This window comes from Elephantulus edwardii, unplaced genomic scaffold, assembly GCF_000299155.1.
Source record: "Elephantulus edwardii isolate Elephantulus edwardi_28Jun2011 unplaced genomic scaffold, EleEdw1.0 scaffold00219, whole genome shotgun sequence".
In the NCBI taxonomy this organism is placed as follows: domain Eukaryota; kingdom Metazoa; phylum Chordata; class Mammalia; order Macroscelidea; family Macroscelididae; genus Elephantulus; species Elephantulus edwardii.
Window position 1 is genome coordinate 4,080,259 of NW_006399969.1, and position 17,943 is coordinate 4,098,201.

Sequence of the window (17,943 nt, forward strand, 5' to 3'; positions counted from 1 at the left end):
AAGGTCAAGGACTGTAGTCTTCAATATGGATTGAAGCTCAACATCAAGAAAACAAAGATTCTCACCACTGGGCCAATTGGCAGCATCAAGATACTGAGATTGTTAGTAGTTCCAGCTTGCTTGCCTCTAAAGTCAACTCTATTAGTACTAGTGTCCAGGTAATCAAAAGACAAATTATATTGGAGAAATATACTGTCAGGGTTCTCTACAGAGTACTGAAGAGCAATGATGTCACTCTAGAGACTAAAATGCACCTATGTATCTGAGAGCTGGACAATGACTAGAGATGATAGAAGAAGAATTGATGCCTTTGTGTTGTGGTTCCAGAAAAGAGTACTGAATGTACCATAGATTGCTAAGAGTACAAACAGGTCCATCCTGGAGAGGACAAAACCAGGCTGCTCCTTGTAGGCAAGGATTTTGAAGCTCTGTCTGACATACTTTTGGTGTGTTGCAGGGAGGTACCAGTCCCTGGAGAGGGACATCATGCTTTGAAGGATGAATGGACAATGCAGGAGAGGAAAACTCTGCATGACATAGATTGACTCAGTGACTGTAGTAATGGGGGTAGGTGTAACAGGAACAGTGAGTTTGGCAGAGGAGGGTTCAGAGAAGTTGTACATAGAGTTGCTATGAGTCAGAGTCAACTGAATGACACATAACAACAGGTAAAGTAGTAGAAATAGTAGCCATCTATTTTGCTAGATGTCCAAGTTTACCTTTAATCAGTCATCTGTTAAGACGGTTGCACCTCATGATGTTCCCATGTGTGCACAGAATTGCTTCATAATGTTTTCTTGGCTGTGTCCTTCCACAAGCAAATTGTAAAGCCTTTCTTCCAAGGCACATCTGGTTAGGCTTGAAATGCCAACCTTTCCATTAATAGTCATAGGTTTAGCCATAGATACCACCAAGGGACACCAATAACTATGTAACACATACAAATCAGTTCTTTAATTAGACCTTGTGAGTTCTTTCCACCGTGTTTTCTAATGTCCATCTTCTCACAGTGAATGAAGCTCATCAAAGGCAGTGCCAGTGCTAGGGGTTTTTGTAATCAGAATCCCTTTCTGTGTTGTCCCCATCTTATTTTAAAAGGTAGCAAGAGCCCAATACAGAACTCCAAGGGAAAAAGTTCTGCCTTTCTGTCTGTTTTCTTTCACAAGAAGAGTGCCTCCCTGTCACTGATGGCTCCTTTTGAGAGATTGACAATATAGTGTTGTGAGTATAAGGAGGAAGTCCTTCCCCTCTTCTCCTCATCAGACTAAGGTCCCAGTCCAGATTTTGTGCCCCAGTTTGTCCTCCAGCATCATTCCACCTTTCCCTTCCCTGCATGAAGGAAAGTGGCTCTGGTAGAATCCTCTCTCTGTTGATGCAGGAGACCTTGGCCAGTGTAGCTCATATCGAACTACCCCTTGTTTATCACCAGAGGTGTTCCTGTTCCTAAGATGCCTTAGAGACTTCAGTGAACTTTCCTAGACTAAGACAAACTAAAAAGAAGATCATGGCCATTTACTACTCCTAGAACCTCTACAGATCATAAATATCTAATCTGCATCTAATCTGCAATTTATGATCTATAGTGGTTTTGGAAGTAGTAATGTGCAACTGATCATGCGTAGTGTAGGACTGAGCAGCAATTTCTTCTCTTGTGCATGAAATCCATGAGTCAATGTGGCTTCAGGCATGTTTGTAGAAAGTCATCTAGGATGATAGCACAGCCTCATTTAATCTCCTGAAATGCTCATGAGAGTGAACTCTGACAAAGCCACATTCAAATCCTGGTTCTATGGCATTCTCTCTCCCTCAGGAATATCTGGCTTCTGGGATCCTGATTCCTTTTCTCTTCCATCTTGAGGTGTACCATTTTACACTTTGTTTTTTGATGATTGTATGAAATAATATCTGCATAAGCACTTTCAAATTATGTAATGCAAACAAGATAATTACTTCAATAGCAATACTTGTTGTAATTCCCTGCTGTCTCTCTTCAAAAGGAAACCTTTAGCTCTTCTCCTCTGAATACAATTATAGAGGCTAAGTTCACACTTTGTAGATTTATAATAAATCTGATGTGACCAACTTACCCTCACCATCATGATGTTTGCAACTGTCTCTGAAAGTCGATTTGAAAATTAATGCTAATGAAACATCTGGTGCAAAAAGTAACAAGATGTTCAAAATGGAAAGAGGCATATCAAAAGGACCTAAAAGACCTTACAGGAGTCTCACTGCTAATATATGCAGCAATATGAACACTACTAAAAAGGAAATGAGTCTACAGGATTACAATAAGATTAAAATTTTAAAATATCAGGGGAGAAGAGAATGCTTTCCCTTTTCCTCATAGAATGTCAGCTAACAAGTCTAGAAGCAATAGACTACACCAGTTCAAACCCATCACAGTGAAAATAGATTCAGGAATCATAAATGGTTCATAAGAATCATGAATGCCAGAATATTAGGTGAAATCATTGGAGACCATCTGAAGGTGTGCTTGCATGAGAGAATTCTAGAGAAGGTAAAGGTACCTTTCCACGGGGGAATCTAAGAGATACCACTGGGTGGGATACGATGTGACCTATGTCATGTTCATGAAGGGAGTTCCAGTCTACAGAAAGTTCCTAGCCAAGCGATCACACCTCTATGGCAGTTCAAATTCACTAGCTGGTCCAAGGGAGAAAGATGGACAGTCTTGTCCTGTGTGATTTATAGCCTCTGAAAAACCACTGAAGTATCAACTGTGAGTCATTTTTGAATCGACACCAATGACATTGAATGTTCATGAAGCTCATGATGGCAGAGTGGTAAAGCACCAGCTTGAGTACTAACAAAAGAAGTGAGAAAGTCTGAACCCAAAGTCACTCATAGCCAAAATATGCTGTAGTCTACATCAATAAAGATTGGTGAGTGTGGTGTATGCCATATAGTGGGAATTGACCCATTGCTGACCGTCCCACAGATTTTCAGAGGCAGTAAATGACATAAGAGGAGATTGTCCACCCTTCTATGGAGCAGCTGGTGAATTCAAATCCCAAGCCTTTGAGATTGCAGTCTCCCTTTTTGCCAGTAGGCAACCAGACTCCATAGTCTTAGAAATCCTATGTGACTATTCTACAGAAAATCTCATGGGGCAGTTCTACAGGATGGCTGACTATGCAGTGGCAATAGGTAAATTTTGATTGGATAATAATAGGCATAGGTAATTAGTAATTAATTATATAAAATAGAGTGTACAGAGAGCTCTGCTGGCCTAGAGGCAAGAAGCTATGTTGCAATCCGGAAGGCACTCCACAGAAATATGGTAAGTGTCTTCCTGTGTGAGTAACTGTCTCTGAAAACTCACTGGAGGCTCAGCTATGGGTCGGTTCTGATACTACAATACACAACAACAACAACAAGTATATATGAATGATTGTATAAAGCACACTACATAAATTAAAAACAATGTAAATGAAAGAATTTATGAAGCACAATGTATATGAATGATTATTTGCATGCCAATAAAATATGTAAAAAGAAAAACCAAAACCCCAAGTGTTTAAAAATATAGCCCTAAAAAAGGGGAGCTGTGGCGACGGTGCAGACATGGCCAAGTCCAAGAACCACACCACACACAACCACTCCCAAAAATGGCACAGAAATGGTCTCAAAAAACCAAGATTGCAACGATATGAGTCTCTTAAGGGGGTAGACCCCAAATTCTTGAGGAACATGTGCTTTGCCAAGAAGTACAAGGGCCTGAAGAAGATGCAAGCCAACAATGCCAAGGCCATGGATGAACGTGCTGAGGCTGTGAAGGTTCTTGTCAAGTCCAAAGAGGTCAAGCCCAGGATCCCAAGGGGTGTCAACCATAAGCTCAGCCAACTCATCTACATCGCCCATCCCAGGCTTGGGAAGCGTGCTGGGTCCTGCAGTGCCAAGGGGCTCAGGCTTAACCAGCCAAAATCCAAAGCCAAGGCTGACAGTAAGGCCGAAGCTCCAGCAACCTCAACTCAGGCACCAGCCAAAGCTGCAGCCCACGTGCCAGCTAAGGCCTCAACTCAGACTCCTGCTCCAAGCCAGGCTCCTAAAGGTGCCCAGGCCCCTGCAAAGGCTCCATAATTGAGTTCTCCATCTGAGGACAGAAGGACTGGTGTGACCCCCCTGGGCTGCTGCCATCTACATGGGGCTGGTGTCCTCCTGTGTTATTTGTACAAATAAATCCTAAGGCGGGGAAAGCCCTAAATCTTCCCTTTAGTCAGGATATCTAGAGACATAGAGCTTTGGGAACGTCTGCTGTCAGGGATCCCTGCAAAGGCCTAAAAGATTAAGACGGGCCTGATTCAAGCCATAGTCTTTCCAGTTTCTTACTATGTATCTGAGAGCTGAACAATGAATAAAGGAAACAGAAGAATCAATGCCTCTAAGTTGTGTTTTGAGAGAAGAATACTGAAGATCCCATGGACTGCCAAGAAAACAAGTCTGTCTTGGAGAAAGTGGAGCCGGAGATGTCAAGTATAGAGAAGCTTCTTCTCACATACTTTGGGCATGTTGTTAGGAAAGGCTGTTCCTTGGAATGACATATCATTGGAAAAGTGAAGGGTCAGCTAAAGGGGGGAAGGCTCTCAGCCAGGTAGATTGAGACAGTGACTTCAGCAATGGGCTCAAATAGGTTAGAGATTATTAGGATGGTTCAGGATAAGACACGGTTCAGATCTGTTGTTCATAGGATCACTAGAAATCGTACTCAACAGCACCTGCCAGCAGTAGATCTTTAATTATGACACAACCATGTTGTTGTTGTTATTATGTGCCATCTAATCACTTGTGACTCGTTGTGACTCTGTGTACAACAGCTCTGAACCCTGCTCTATCCTGAGCCAACCTCATTGTCTCTGACAATGTTAGCCATAATTTGTTGTAATGTACACAGTCAAAAGCCTTTTAATAGACGGTAAAAAACAAATCGGCATCCTTCTGATAGTCTCTGATTTTAGACAAGATCCGTCTGGCATCAGCAATGCTATCCCTTATGCCACAGCTTCTTCTAAATCAAGCCTGAAATTCTGGCAGATTCTGTTGATGTACTGTCCTATTTTTTAAGAATCTTCAGCAGCAATCTGCTTTCATGTTATACTAAAGATTAATTTTTCACTTTCTGTTGCATCACTGATTTTGGTAATGGAGATAAATACATGTTTCTTCTGTATATACCTGACTGTACCATCTTCACCAGGGGTTCCAGTCAGAGCTAATCAACAAGCAGATGTGGACTAGGGCCTACGTGATATCTGTACGCTGCTTTTTTTATGGTTCTGGTACTAAGGGTACAATACTTACCCGCCGTTTGTTGTATTAGAGAGTGATTTGCATGTTGTTGCTTACTCTTCAATTTAGGCATGCATGTACTTGCTTGTTTATTGGTTTACTCTTAAGAGCACAACACTTGTCTGCCAGTTGTTGTAAAGCTATGCCACTGATGTCTCAAGTATCTGCAGGTTTTACATGGTGAACAGGTTCCAGCAGCACTTTCAGATTTAAAACAGAGTAGGAAGCAAGATTGGCTATCCACTTCTGAAATAACAGAGCTCCAAACCCTTGAGAGAAATTAGAGAATGATTTTTCAGGAGGCTGTAAATCACACAGAAGGAGATTGTCTATCTTTCTCCTGTGGAGCAGTTAGGTGGATTAAAACAGCCAACAGAGGCTGCAGGGAATTCAAAAATCCCCTCTCTGGAGAGGCCTGTGGATAACAGCACAACTCTTTATGGCCTATTCCAACCAGAGCTAAATTATATATGTAGAGCATTTTTATTAGTTTTGTGTCAGTTTTAAAATTTAGTGTTAGTATTGTTTTTGTTAGGTGCCATTTATTCAGTTCCAAATCATAACAACCCTATCTATAATAAAATGAATGCCTGGCCGTGAACCTCCATTGTAAAGTGAATGAGTCAGTCTGTCTTGGGGAGGTTCTTCCCTTTTCCACTAAATTTACAAAACATAATGTCCTCTGCCAACACTCTCGGCACCAGCAGCCAGGAAATCAAGAAACATATTGCGATGGGAAAGTCTGCTGTTAGGGACCTCTCTAAAGTACTCAAGAGCAGCGGTGTCTCTCTGGAGACTAAGGTGCACCTGATACAGGCCATGGTCTTTGCAATCACTTGTTATGCATCAGAGAGTTGGACAATGACTAGGGAGGACAGAAGGAGAATTGATGCCTTTGAGCTGTGGTGCTGGAGAAGAGTATTGAACGTACCGTGGACTGCTAAGAAAACAAACAGATTCATCCTGGAGAGGGTTAAATCAGGCTGCTCCTTGGAGGCAAGGATTCTGGGGCTTCATCTGACATACTTTGGACATGTTGTAAGGAGAGACAGGTCCTTGGAGAGGGACATCATGCTTGGTAGGGTGGAGGGACAGCGCAGGAGAGGAAGACCCTCCATGAGATGGATTGATTCAGTGACTGGGGTAATCGGGATGGGTGTTTTAGAGGCAATGCAATTGGCACAGGATAGAGGAGGGTTTAGGGCTGTTGTACATAGGGTCTCTATGAGTAGCAAATGACTCGACGGCACATGACAACAACAACAATGTCCTCTGCCAGGATTAGTTGATCCTGATAGGATGTCCAATGTATGTGAGAGGTATTTCACTATCTTTGCCCCTAAGGAGCATTCTGATGGTATTTCTTCCAAGACAGATTTGTTCTGACAATCTATGGTATATTCAAAATACTTCATCGGGATGATAATTCAAATGCATCAGTTCTTCTTTGGTTTTCTTTATTTATTGTCGAACTTTCACTTGCAAGAAAGTAATTGAAAAACCTTATGGCTTGGATCAGGTATAGATAGGGAGCTCTGGTCCCTAAATGGTATTGCATTGACAGCCCAAAGGAATGCAGTTCATATCAACCAACTGCTCCATGAGAGAAATATGGGAAATCTTCTACCATGAGATTTACTGCCTCTGAAAACTCACTGGAGCATCAACTATGCATTGTTTCTCACTTAATGATATATAACAACATCACCAGTGGATTGTACTTTAATCTTTAAACTTACATTGTTCCTTAGAGCTTTGTAGGAAGCCTTAACAGCAGATTTTTCCCAGTGCGATATGTCTTTTGTCTTCTTGACTGTTAGTACCAAGGTGTTAGTGTGGATCCAAGTTAGATGAACTCGTTAACAATTTCAATCCTGATCTTGCCTGTTGGCCCAGTGGTGAGATTTTTGTATTCTTGATTTTATCGAAGGCTAGTGTTAGATCTTCTACACAAGTGCTTCTGGTCTTTTTGTCTTTCAGAAAGCAAGGTGGTCATCTGCATAATGCAGATTGTTGATGCATCTTTCACTGCTCCCGATGCCACATTCATTTTTATAAAGTCCAGTTTCCCAAATAATTTGTTCAGCATACAGAGTGCTTTTTAAAAATAAGGATGCTAAAACTTCATCTTACTTACATTGGGCATGTGATCAGGGGAGGTCAATTCCTGCAAAAAGAACATGCTGACAAAATCAGAAGTTTAGTAAAAAAGAGGAAGATTCTCAAGGATATGGATTACCACATTGACTACAACAATGGGCTTAGGCACGGGGGAGACTGTGAGGATGACACAGAAGAGGGTAGGGTCTACTTCTATTGTGCTTAGGATCACTATGAATTGGAGCCAACCAGACATCACCTAGGCACAATAACATTTTTAGGAGGGGAAATAGATACATTTCTTGGAGAAGATGAAATGTTATTCCTGTATTGAGAAGGACATTTTCATTATTCCATTATGGTCAGAAAAGAAATATAATCTACTTAGTAAGAATAGTTAGAATTGCATTGAAAAGATTAGTAATGCAGTAGAAAAATGTTTCTTACACTTATTCCACTTAATTTCCATAGACACACAGTTTAAACTATTTGTATTTTATCTCAAAATATCATAAAAAGAGAGATCCTGTGTAGTCAGCATATCGCCCTTGTTAATAGGTGTCAGAAAGAGTACTGCCACCTCTGGGCCTGGTTCTCCTAGAGATGATATGCAGTCATCACAGTGATTTGTCCAAAGGTGAATATTAATGAGGTCTACCTCCTTTCTTTCCTGGCTGGAGAAGGAACAGTATAGCATGAGTTCTGCATGTATGCTAATGAGATTGGAACCCTGGAGAGGAGCCAGCTGTTGATTGTTAAAAGAAATAAAATGATAGGTCACAGATATAAGTCAAGGCATTTCAAAGCTGATTTCTAGTGCACTTGTCCTCAAGTCATAGAGAACAAGCTCTGTGGCAGAAGGAGCCGTAAAGATCCCCATGCAAAATGAGTGAGAAGGAAAGTGAAGAGAACAAAGAAGTGGTTCTTGGCCTTCCTCTGGCAATGCATTACATAAAATACAGCAGAGTCGCCAGGCTTGAGATGGAGCTTTGGTTTTTCTTTTTTCATAAACTCCACATTTACTTGGGTATTTATAAAAACAATTAATAATGTGGTGTCCTTTGGTTACTAGGGAATTTTGCTTCCCTTTGTCCTTTCCAGTCTTTCTGGTAATTTATTTTAGATCTTTGTCATCTGCCCCACCTTCTCTATCAATAAGCAAGAAGTTTCCTAAACTTGAACAATTTTTTTGGTCTTTTTAATGTCTCTTGAAAACCTTACCTACTTCCATAGCTACTATGTGTTGGCTCCTCCCCAAAGGTATTTTGATGTCCTAAATGTACAAAACCATAAACACAACATTATTTGGTAATGGAGTCTTTGAGGATATAATTAGTTGCATTCACATAATGTCATACTAAAGTAACTTATGGTCATAGACTAAATTCTGACTCAAATTTTCCTTTATTGGGTTTCTGAGATGTTTCTCGGGAAAAAAAAAATTGGGCCATCTACTCTGGTAGCTTAATCCATAGAGAGTTAATGCTGTAGCCCAAAGGCTGCACCTATCTGGGAGTTTGGATGTACCAGCAATTCAGTAGGAGAGATATGGGCAATCTCTTCTTGTCTCACTGAACCTAAAAAAACCCAAAACGCAGTGATGGGTCAGCTATGAATCAGTTTTGACTCAACAACAGTGAGAGCTGCATTTGTAAAGATTTACAACCTTGAAAACCTAATTTTAGTGACCTAGTTTTTAGTGACCCTCAATGGTCACTTTGAATTGGAATTGAATCAATAGCAGTGGATATGGAATTTTTATAATACATGTATCAGGAACTAGGCATATAGGTATGACTGAGATATGCTCTTATTCTGGAAGCCCTTACTGGTATCATCATAAGAGTTTATTACTTTCTCATAGGGCAATGCAGGAGAATGTGCATTTATTAAACTGGAAATAATTGTTCACCCCTTTATTAAAGCATCATGTTTTATCTGGCAAACTCAGAATTGAAAACGTTACAATTTTAACTACCACACTGAGGAGAGCCAGATACTATGTTTGTCTTGTCACTGACAGAAAATATATAAGAAAGGAAAGCAAATTCATTACAGTATTGTTGACTGTGATTATGTAGTTTTCTCATTAACATTATTTCACAATCACCTCAGACTTAAAATGTCTTGCAATAGGGAAACTTTATATCATTCAGCATTACTTCCCACCTGATGCTGGAAAGCATTTCTAGAGATGCAAACAGTAACAATAGTCAAAATATTTATTGAATTATAGTATATATACAGTGTTGTTATAAAGAGTGAGATAAGAAAATACTTAACTTATGGTCTTGATTAGCTCATAGAACTAATTATTGTTGTGTACCAACCCATAGCTGACCTTCCGGTGGGTTTTCAGAGTCAGTTAATTGCATGGGAGGAACTTGCTCATCATTCTCCCATGGAGCAGCTGGTGGATTCTAACTGAATGAGTTGGGGTTACAATGCACTTCTTGCCACAAGAACCAGAGCTCCATAGATGTAGTACCATATATAATAATCATGTTGCTGTGGAAATGAGAGGAGGAAAGGAAGAAATATTATTAGAAGAACACTTAATTTGAAACTGGATAGTAGGGATAAATATCAAGATTTTCTAAAAGATTAAAGGTCGTTTATTGGATACTTTGGAGGAGGGGGAACATAAACTCTGAAATTACATTACCATAATGAAACTTTGAGTTATTTGGTAGAAAAATGTTAGTTATGAGTAAAGTATACATAAGCAAAGGTAAAGAATATTGTTTTCAGATGTCTTTTCATGCATGTATGAAGACCCCTGTCTTCAAATTTGACTAGATTTTGTTTGTCTGTTTTTGAAATCTTTTCTAAGAATTGCCCTGGTGGAAAATATTCCTGAAGGCCTTAACTATTCAGAAAATGCACCATTTCACTTATCACTTTTCCAAGGCTGGATGAATTTACTCAACATGGCCAAAAAGTCTGTTGACATAGTGTCTTCCCATTGGGATCTCAACCACACTCATCCATCAGCATGTCAGGTAAGCTGCATCCTTTATGTGTGAAATGTTCTTACTTATGTGTGTATTACCCCCTTGAGTTTTCTTGTCTTCCACTTTTCAATCTCATTTTTTTTAAAAAATATACCCTCACTCCATAATATATGTGCATCATTATACTTATGTTCATGTGCCTTTGTTAATCATATGTGTCTCAGTTCCTAGAATGTTGCTCTTCTAAGGACAAAGTCATGTTTCAGCTTTGTAAATGGTCAGCTGTGGCCAAAACTCTGCTGGGTCCACAGTTTGAAAATATGCCAATTCTATTAATCTCCATCAATAGCATGTCCCAGAGTTGTAATGACTGTAAATAAGGTGTATAGTCTGGGAATGAAACTAGAGTCTGCCACATGGAAAGCGATTATTTCTAACATCAAATCACCATTACCAAGTGATACATGTGAGATGATGGGAAACAGTTAAGTATCTGCTCAATGGATTGGTTTATTTAGGAATAATTTAAGGTGAGTGTTATTTTGAAAGAAGATAACAGAAGTTTCATTCAAGTTACTCAGAAAACCAATGTACTAGGCTAGGTTCTCTAGAGAAGCAAAATCAATGCTAACTGTTTACTTGGGAGGGAGGGAGAGAAGGGAGACAGGAGAGAGACAAGCAAGAGGGAAAGGGGGAGGAGAGAGCAAGAGAAAGAATGAATATGAATAAGAATATATATAAAAAATTAACAATAATAATAATAATAAATGGAAACCCCCCCAAAAGAACAAAAAAAAGAACTGACTCAAGATTTTGTATAGTTACAGAAGTTGAAAATGTCAATATTGGCAAGTAAGAATAACAGATTGTTATTCTTCTTGTTATGTTGTTAGGTTCCATCAAGTCGAGTATAACTCATAGCAACCCTATGAACAATGGATCTGAACACAGAAAGCTAGCCAACTCCACCAAACTTATATACTAAATGCAAGCCATACCTCCAATGAAGTTGTCTTTCAGTGGATTGGCTGCTCCTAGAAAATCAAAGGGAAAATCAAAGGGAATGATCCTATCATAACTGTAAAAGAAAAATCTTGACAGCCAAGTTGGCACATAACCTTAACCATCACTTTCCACCAATGGTCAACATGACACTTATAAATATGTCCTTAAAATGTAATTACAAAAATCATACTGATATCTAACAGGATGCTACTAACAAGCTTAAAATTAAAAAAAAAAAACACACACACACACCAAAAAACTAGGTCTGCTTATAGCTTATATTTTTTATTGAAAAATTAAAACTGTTTTGTGAACCTGAACAAGGAATAAATGCTAATGAGGCTCTTCATTTCTATAGTTGTTCACATGGTCATAACTTGTATTTAGACCCCCCCCTTTTCACCATTCAGTAGGTATTTATCTTTCCCTTAATAAGCCGTCAACTAGTTATGGTTCTTTGCCAAGTGGGATGGTAAATATTTATTCCTAAAGGCTTTGGGCCAATAATAATCATATCAGAATCAGGTTGCTGTAATTTTCTATTCCATGAATCATCAATCAGTTTGTTGTACCAAGGTGAGGGTTACCGTGCAAGTTACTGTGATGCTGGAAGCTATGCCACTAATATTTGAACCATTAGCATGGTTACCCATGATAAATTGGTCTAAGGAGAGCATCTAGTCTAAGAAGCAGGAGTGAACATCTTTTTCTAAACAAATAGGTCCTTTAATAGTCACAGAATATTGTCCACCAGACTGCTAGAAGATAAGCCACTCATGTTGGAAGGCACTCAAAACAAAACTCAATGAAGACACTACTTTAAAGATGTAGATGGAATAAAGCTTTCATCCAATGAGAAGAAACATCTGCAAACATTCATTAATATTTGAAATATAAAATAGATAAAGTATGAATCTTAGACAATTGGTTGTTGTAAAAAATGAAATGGAACACATTAAGATAAAACACATTAGACACTGATGACATAGCTGCTATCTCAAAAGCACATGATTTGAATCTACCAGGTGCACCAGGAAGAAGAATGGGCAGTCTCCTTCCATACATTTACTTTCTCTGAAAACCCACTGGATTTATGGGTTGGTTACTATGCAATGGTACACAACAACAAGTAGTAAGGTATAATGAATTGATACTGCCATTTTGAACCAGAAAAAATAATATCATAAAAAATGGCAAAGAGAAGACTGGAATAATACTCATTTTAAAAAATAATATTTTAAGAGATGGCCTGAAATGCAGTGCTTTCAGTGATAAAGTAGTATCTATGTAAATACAAGGAAGACCTATTAATATGACTATTACTCAAATATAAGCAATAACTACTAAATCCAAAGATGAAGAACCTGAGGGTTACTATCAACTTCTGCACTCAGAAATTGATTGAATGTGCTAGCTAACAAGAGTCATTAATTATAATGACTGGAGAGTAGAAATTGGAAACAAAGGATTGGTCATTGGAAAATATGGCCGTGATGATAGAAATAAAGCTGAAGATTATATGACAGAATTTTGTGCACTTACACATTGCAAATACAGTACCATTTAAAAATTTAAATGAATACTATACATGGAATTCATATAATAGAAGATTTAAGCATGAAATATACTACATCTGTGGAAAAGTATCCTGGAAAACTCAGTATCCTCAATCAGAACAAGGGCAGGAGACAAATGTGGAGCAGATAATCAATTGCTCACAACCTAGTACAAACTGAAAGTGAAGAAAATGAAAGCAAGTCTTTGAGAGTCAAAATATAAAATTCCATTTATGCCACCAGTATGTAAAACTATTTCAAGAATAGCTTTAATGCACTTGTGAACATTCATGATGAAGACCAGATGACAGTAAGGTTATCATATGTGAATGAAGTTAAATATCATTAAAAATATGAGAAAGAAAAGGCCAAAACAGATGTCAGAAGAACCTCTGAGAAAGAAATCAAGAACGCAATACCATTTACAGTAGCCAACCACAAAGTGAGATACTTGGGAGTGAAACTAACTAGAGTTACAAAAGACCTATACAAAGAAATATATAGAACATTTTTGCAAGACACAATCAAAGACCTAAAGAAATGGAAAACTGTGCCCTGTTCATTGATAGGAAGACTCAACATCATGAAAATGACAGTCCTACTAAAAGCATTCTACATATTCAATGCTATCCAGCAAAGATAACAAATTCATTTTTCAAGGAGATCGAAAGGGAAACAGTCAAGTTTATTTGGAGAGGAAAGAGACACCAAATAAGCAAAACACTTCTGACAAACAAAAATAAGGTGGGGACATGGCACTTCCTGTGACCTCAAAGCCTACTACACAGCAGTAGTAACCAAAACAGCATGGTACTGGTACCATGACAGGCACACAGACCAATGGAACAAAATTGAGAACCCCAAAATAGACCCAGCTATCTATGGTCAACTGATATTCGACACGGAAATAAAACCTATCAAGTGGGGAAATGACAACCTCTTCAACAAATGGTGCTGGCAAAACTGGGCTTCCACCTGCAGAGAAACAAGATCTACACCTCATCCCATACACAAAAATCAACTCGGAGTGGATCAGAGACCTGGGAGTAAAGATCAAAACTATAAAGTTCATAAGAGACAAACTGGGATCAGGTCGGAAGCTCTAGTCCACAGTAAAAAGAGACTGCCAAATACAGCCAGAAATGTACAACTTGGAGAGGATGAAGTTGATGAATGGGCCCTTCTAAAGATTAAATCCCTCTGTGTATCAAAAACTTTCTCCAACAGTATGAAGGAAAACCTACTGACTGGGAGCAATTATTTGGTAATATCATCTCAGACAAGAGTCTCATAATGAAAGTTTACAGAATATTCTTGGGCCTCCACAAGAAAAAGACTGATAGCCCAATTACAAAATGAGCAAAATATATGGAAAGAATATTAACAGAGGAAGATTTGGCAGACACATTTAAAACTACTCCAAATCACTGGCAATAAGAGAGATACAAATCAAAAACACAATGAGGTAACCATCTCAGTCCAGTAACAGTGGCAAAGTTTAACAAGACAGCAAGTAATAAATGTTGGAGATGGTGTGGAGAGATAGGAACTCTTATACATTGTTGGTGGGATTGTAAAATAGCACAACTGTTTTGGAAGGCAGTTTGGCACTTCCTCAAAAAATTGAACATAGAAATTTCATATGACGCAGCTATTCCACTGCTTAGAATATACTCTGAAAAAATGAGAACTAAGGTACAGAGACTTGTACAGCAATATTTATAGCAGCCTTAGACACCATCACAAAATCATGGAAACAATCCAGATGTCCAACTACAACTTAATGGATTGTGAAATTATGGTACATTCATACAATGGAATACTGTGCAGCATGCAAGAGCTATGATTTTTTAAAATTACCATCTAACTTGAGAAGGAGTGAAAAGCATTATGCTGAGTGAACTAACTCAGTCCCACAAGGACAAATACTGTATAAAACCATTATTGTAGAATGAGTATGAGGATCCAAGGTGTGTGTGTGTGCAGGGAGGGTGGAAGCAGAAGGTTGAGAATGTGCAGGGGGAGGGGGATTAATCAATGGGTTGTACAATTTGATTGAGAGGTGAGTGAGGGAAATTGGAAAAATCTGGTCTGGAAAAAATAATGTATTTGAATTTTTTAGATAAACTAGTAGAATAAAAAAAATAAAAAAATGAAGAGACTCTGAAACTTGCTCTTAAATGTAGAGAATCCAAAGAAATAATCAATAATGAAATGAGAACTGAACAGAAAGGCAACTGAAGGAAACAAAGTGTTTTAACAAAATGTGCAGAGACCTGGAATTCAAATACCAAAAGAGAACAAGGTTTGTGTTTTGCAATCTTAAGGAAATGAAGAATAAATTCAATTAAAAAACAAATTATTCAGAAGAAAAAGACTCAGTTACAAAATGGGCAAAAGACATGGGAATACTTTTCACAGGTGACATTCAGGTGGCCAACAGGCACATGAAGAAATGTTCAAAATCACCAGCAATAAGAGAAATGTCAATCAAAACCACAGCGAGATACCCTCTCATTCTAGTCACAGTGGCAAAGTTTAGTAGGGCAGCAAGTAACAAATGTTGGAGAGGATGTGGAGAAATGGAACTCTCATACACTGTTGGTGGGATTGTAAAATAGTGCAACCACTATGGAAGACAGTTTGGTGTTTCCTTAAAAAGTTGAACATAGAAATTCCATATGACCCAGCAATTCCACCACTGATGATTTCTGTACGCACAATACTGAGTGACAAAGGAAGTAAAACAAACAAACAAACATACAAGGAATACACAAAACACTACCCTTTAATGTTATAATCAGACCAGTGTGATCAACCTGCCTTCAGGTTGTTGGCTGTTCACTCTAAGAAATGTTTCCATCAGAGTTGGTGTCCGCTGCTGACAGACTGAACACTTAATAGTGGCCATTACCAAATCTTCCATGGTGAGTAGAAACCCATTTTACTGAGTCCTTGCATAACATTCATCTCTGTCACCACGGCCACTTTATGCATGATTTAATTGGACAATGATAAGAATGCCTAGGAAAAGAGGTTAACTTGTTTCCAAAGACATGCCATTCTAGCCACTTGACAGTTCTAATGTTCTTCTTCTGAAATCACCCTTTTGTTAACATTCACATGAAATGCAAGTATATTAATTTCTTTGTCTCAATAAAAGAGGTATAGCCCCACAGTTCTTTACTATACTTCGTTGTCACAAATTCTTCAACCATATTCCTTTTAATTCTCTGATCATCCAACCAAGTCATTAGCCCATAAATTTTAATACAATCACACATCTGGAGATCACTCAAAAATGACTATAACAAAACATAGAGAACTTCCAGAAGTTCAAGTTGCATTTGGAGGAGGTGCTAGCACCAGGGATATCATTGCTGATGTCAGTTGGATCCTAGATAAAAGTAAAGAATACCAAAAGAATGTCTATTTGTGCTTTATTGACTATGCAAAAGCATTGACTACAGGAATCATAACAAATTATTGCTAACAGTGAGAAGAATGGAAATGCCAGAATTCTTAATTATGTTCATGTGAAACCTGTGCCTAGACTAAGAAACTGTTGTGCAGATCAGGAGAACATGACATGGTCTAAAATTAAGACAAATGTGCATTAGAGTTGCATCCTTTCTCCTTGCCTATTCAATCTGTATGCTGAGCAAATTATTTGAGAAGTTGTACTCTATGAAGAGAAATGTGGCATCCAGATTGGAGGAAGACTCTGAAGATGACACAACTTTGCTTGCTGAAAATGAGGAGGAATTGAAGCATTTACTGGAGAAGATCAAAGACTACAGTCTTCAACATAGATTGAATCTCATCATCAAGAAAACAATAATTTTCACTACTGGATTAATAAGCAGCATCATAATAGATGGAGAAAGATTTAAACTGTCAACAATTTCATCTTACTTGTATCCACAGTAAGTATTCTAGGGACCAGCAGTCGGAGATCAGGAGACGTATTTCCCTGGAAGAGTCTGCATCAGGGACCTCTCCAAATTACTAAGGAGCAGTGATGGTCAGGTTGAAGATTTAGGTGCATCTCATTCTAGCCATGGTCTTTTCATTCACTTGCTGTGCATCTGAGAACTGGACAATGAATAAGGGTAACAGAAGAAAAATTGATTCCTTTGAGTTATGGTGTTGGAGAAGAGTACTGACTAGCTCATGAGCTGCCAAAAGATCAAGCAGTTATGTCTTGGATAAGATGCAGACCAGAATGTTCCTTGGAGGAGCACCTAAAGCACATACTTCAAGCATATTTCTAGAAGACAGAAACCTCATGCTTGGAAAGGGGGATAGCAAAAGATAGGAAGTGCCTCAACCAGATGGATTTACATAGTGACTGTAGCAATGGACTTGAGTGTGCCAGATATTATGAGAATGGTACATATAGGACAGGGTTCAGATCAGTTATTCATAGTGGTACTGTGAGTTGTGCTTGACTTGAAGGCACGTGACAGCAACAACAAGCCAAATACAAAGCTAGATACACTGCTCATAGCTCTTCCCATAGGGAGAAACTCCCTTCACCATTGTCTTTCAGGGAGGTCTCAGAAGGGGGCTCAAGTAATGTCACTGTCTCTTTTTTCCAAGTGGTGCCTCCATATCATGCAGAACTATCTGTAAACTAGGCATGAATTTTCTCTTCCTCAGATAGCTAATTATATAGCATTCTCTGTTCCAAATGGAAGATAGAAGACTGTATTACAAAATAGGAACCAGGGGATTTGGGTCCTTCCTGAACCCAATCTCATATGGATAATTTCCATTTAACAATGGAGTGTTGCTGTTCATGTCCAACTTTTTGACTCTGTGGATAGCACAACACTCAGCTCATGAAAACAACTCAGTCCACATGGATATTTGGTGATCCAAACTTAGACATTCAATTTCTAATTTAGTAACAAACAAAAAAGTGGTTTTTTATTATTAAATTTTATTAGTTTTAATGAACATTTACAGAGATTTGGGGTTTTCATTCATTCATTGTTGCACTGTTTTCTCCACCC

The 17,943-nt window shown here is 38.5% G+C and overlaps 1 protein-coding gene and 1 pseudogene across 3 annotated transcripts in view; both read left to right on the forward strand.

The window, feature by feature from the left end:
- Nucleotides 1-17,943, forward strand: part of PLD5 (phospholipase D family, member 5) — a 702,213-nt gene that overhangs the window by 419,625 nt on the left and 264,645 nt on the right. For 2 of the 3 annotated variants that reach the window (XM_006898071.1, XM_006898070.1), the window contains exon 3: nucleotides 10,244-10,412. The exons of the other annotated variant lie outside the window; for it this stretch is intronic. In XM_006898071.1, the coding sequence (XP_006898133.1) occupies nucleotides 10,244-10,412 (169 nt within the window). The remainder of the gene's footprint in view (nucleotides 1-10,243; nucleotides 10,413-17,943) is intronic. 3 annotated transcript variants of the gene reach the window in all.
- LOC102871437 lies at nucleotides 3,589-4,104 on the forward strand (annotated as a pseudogene).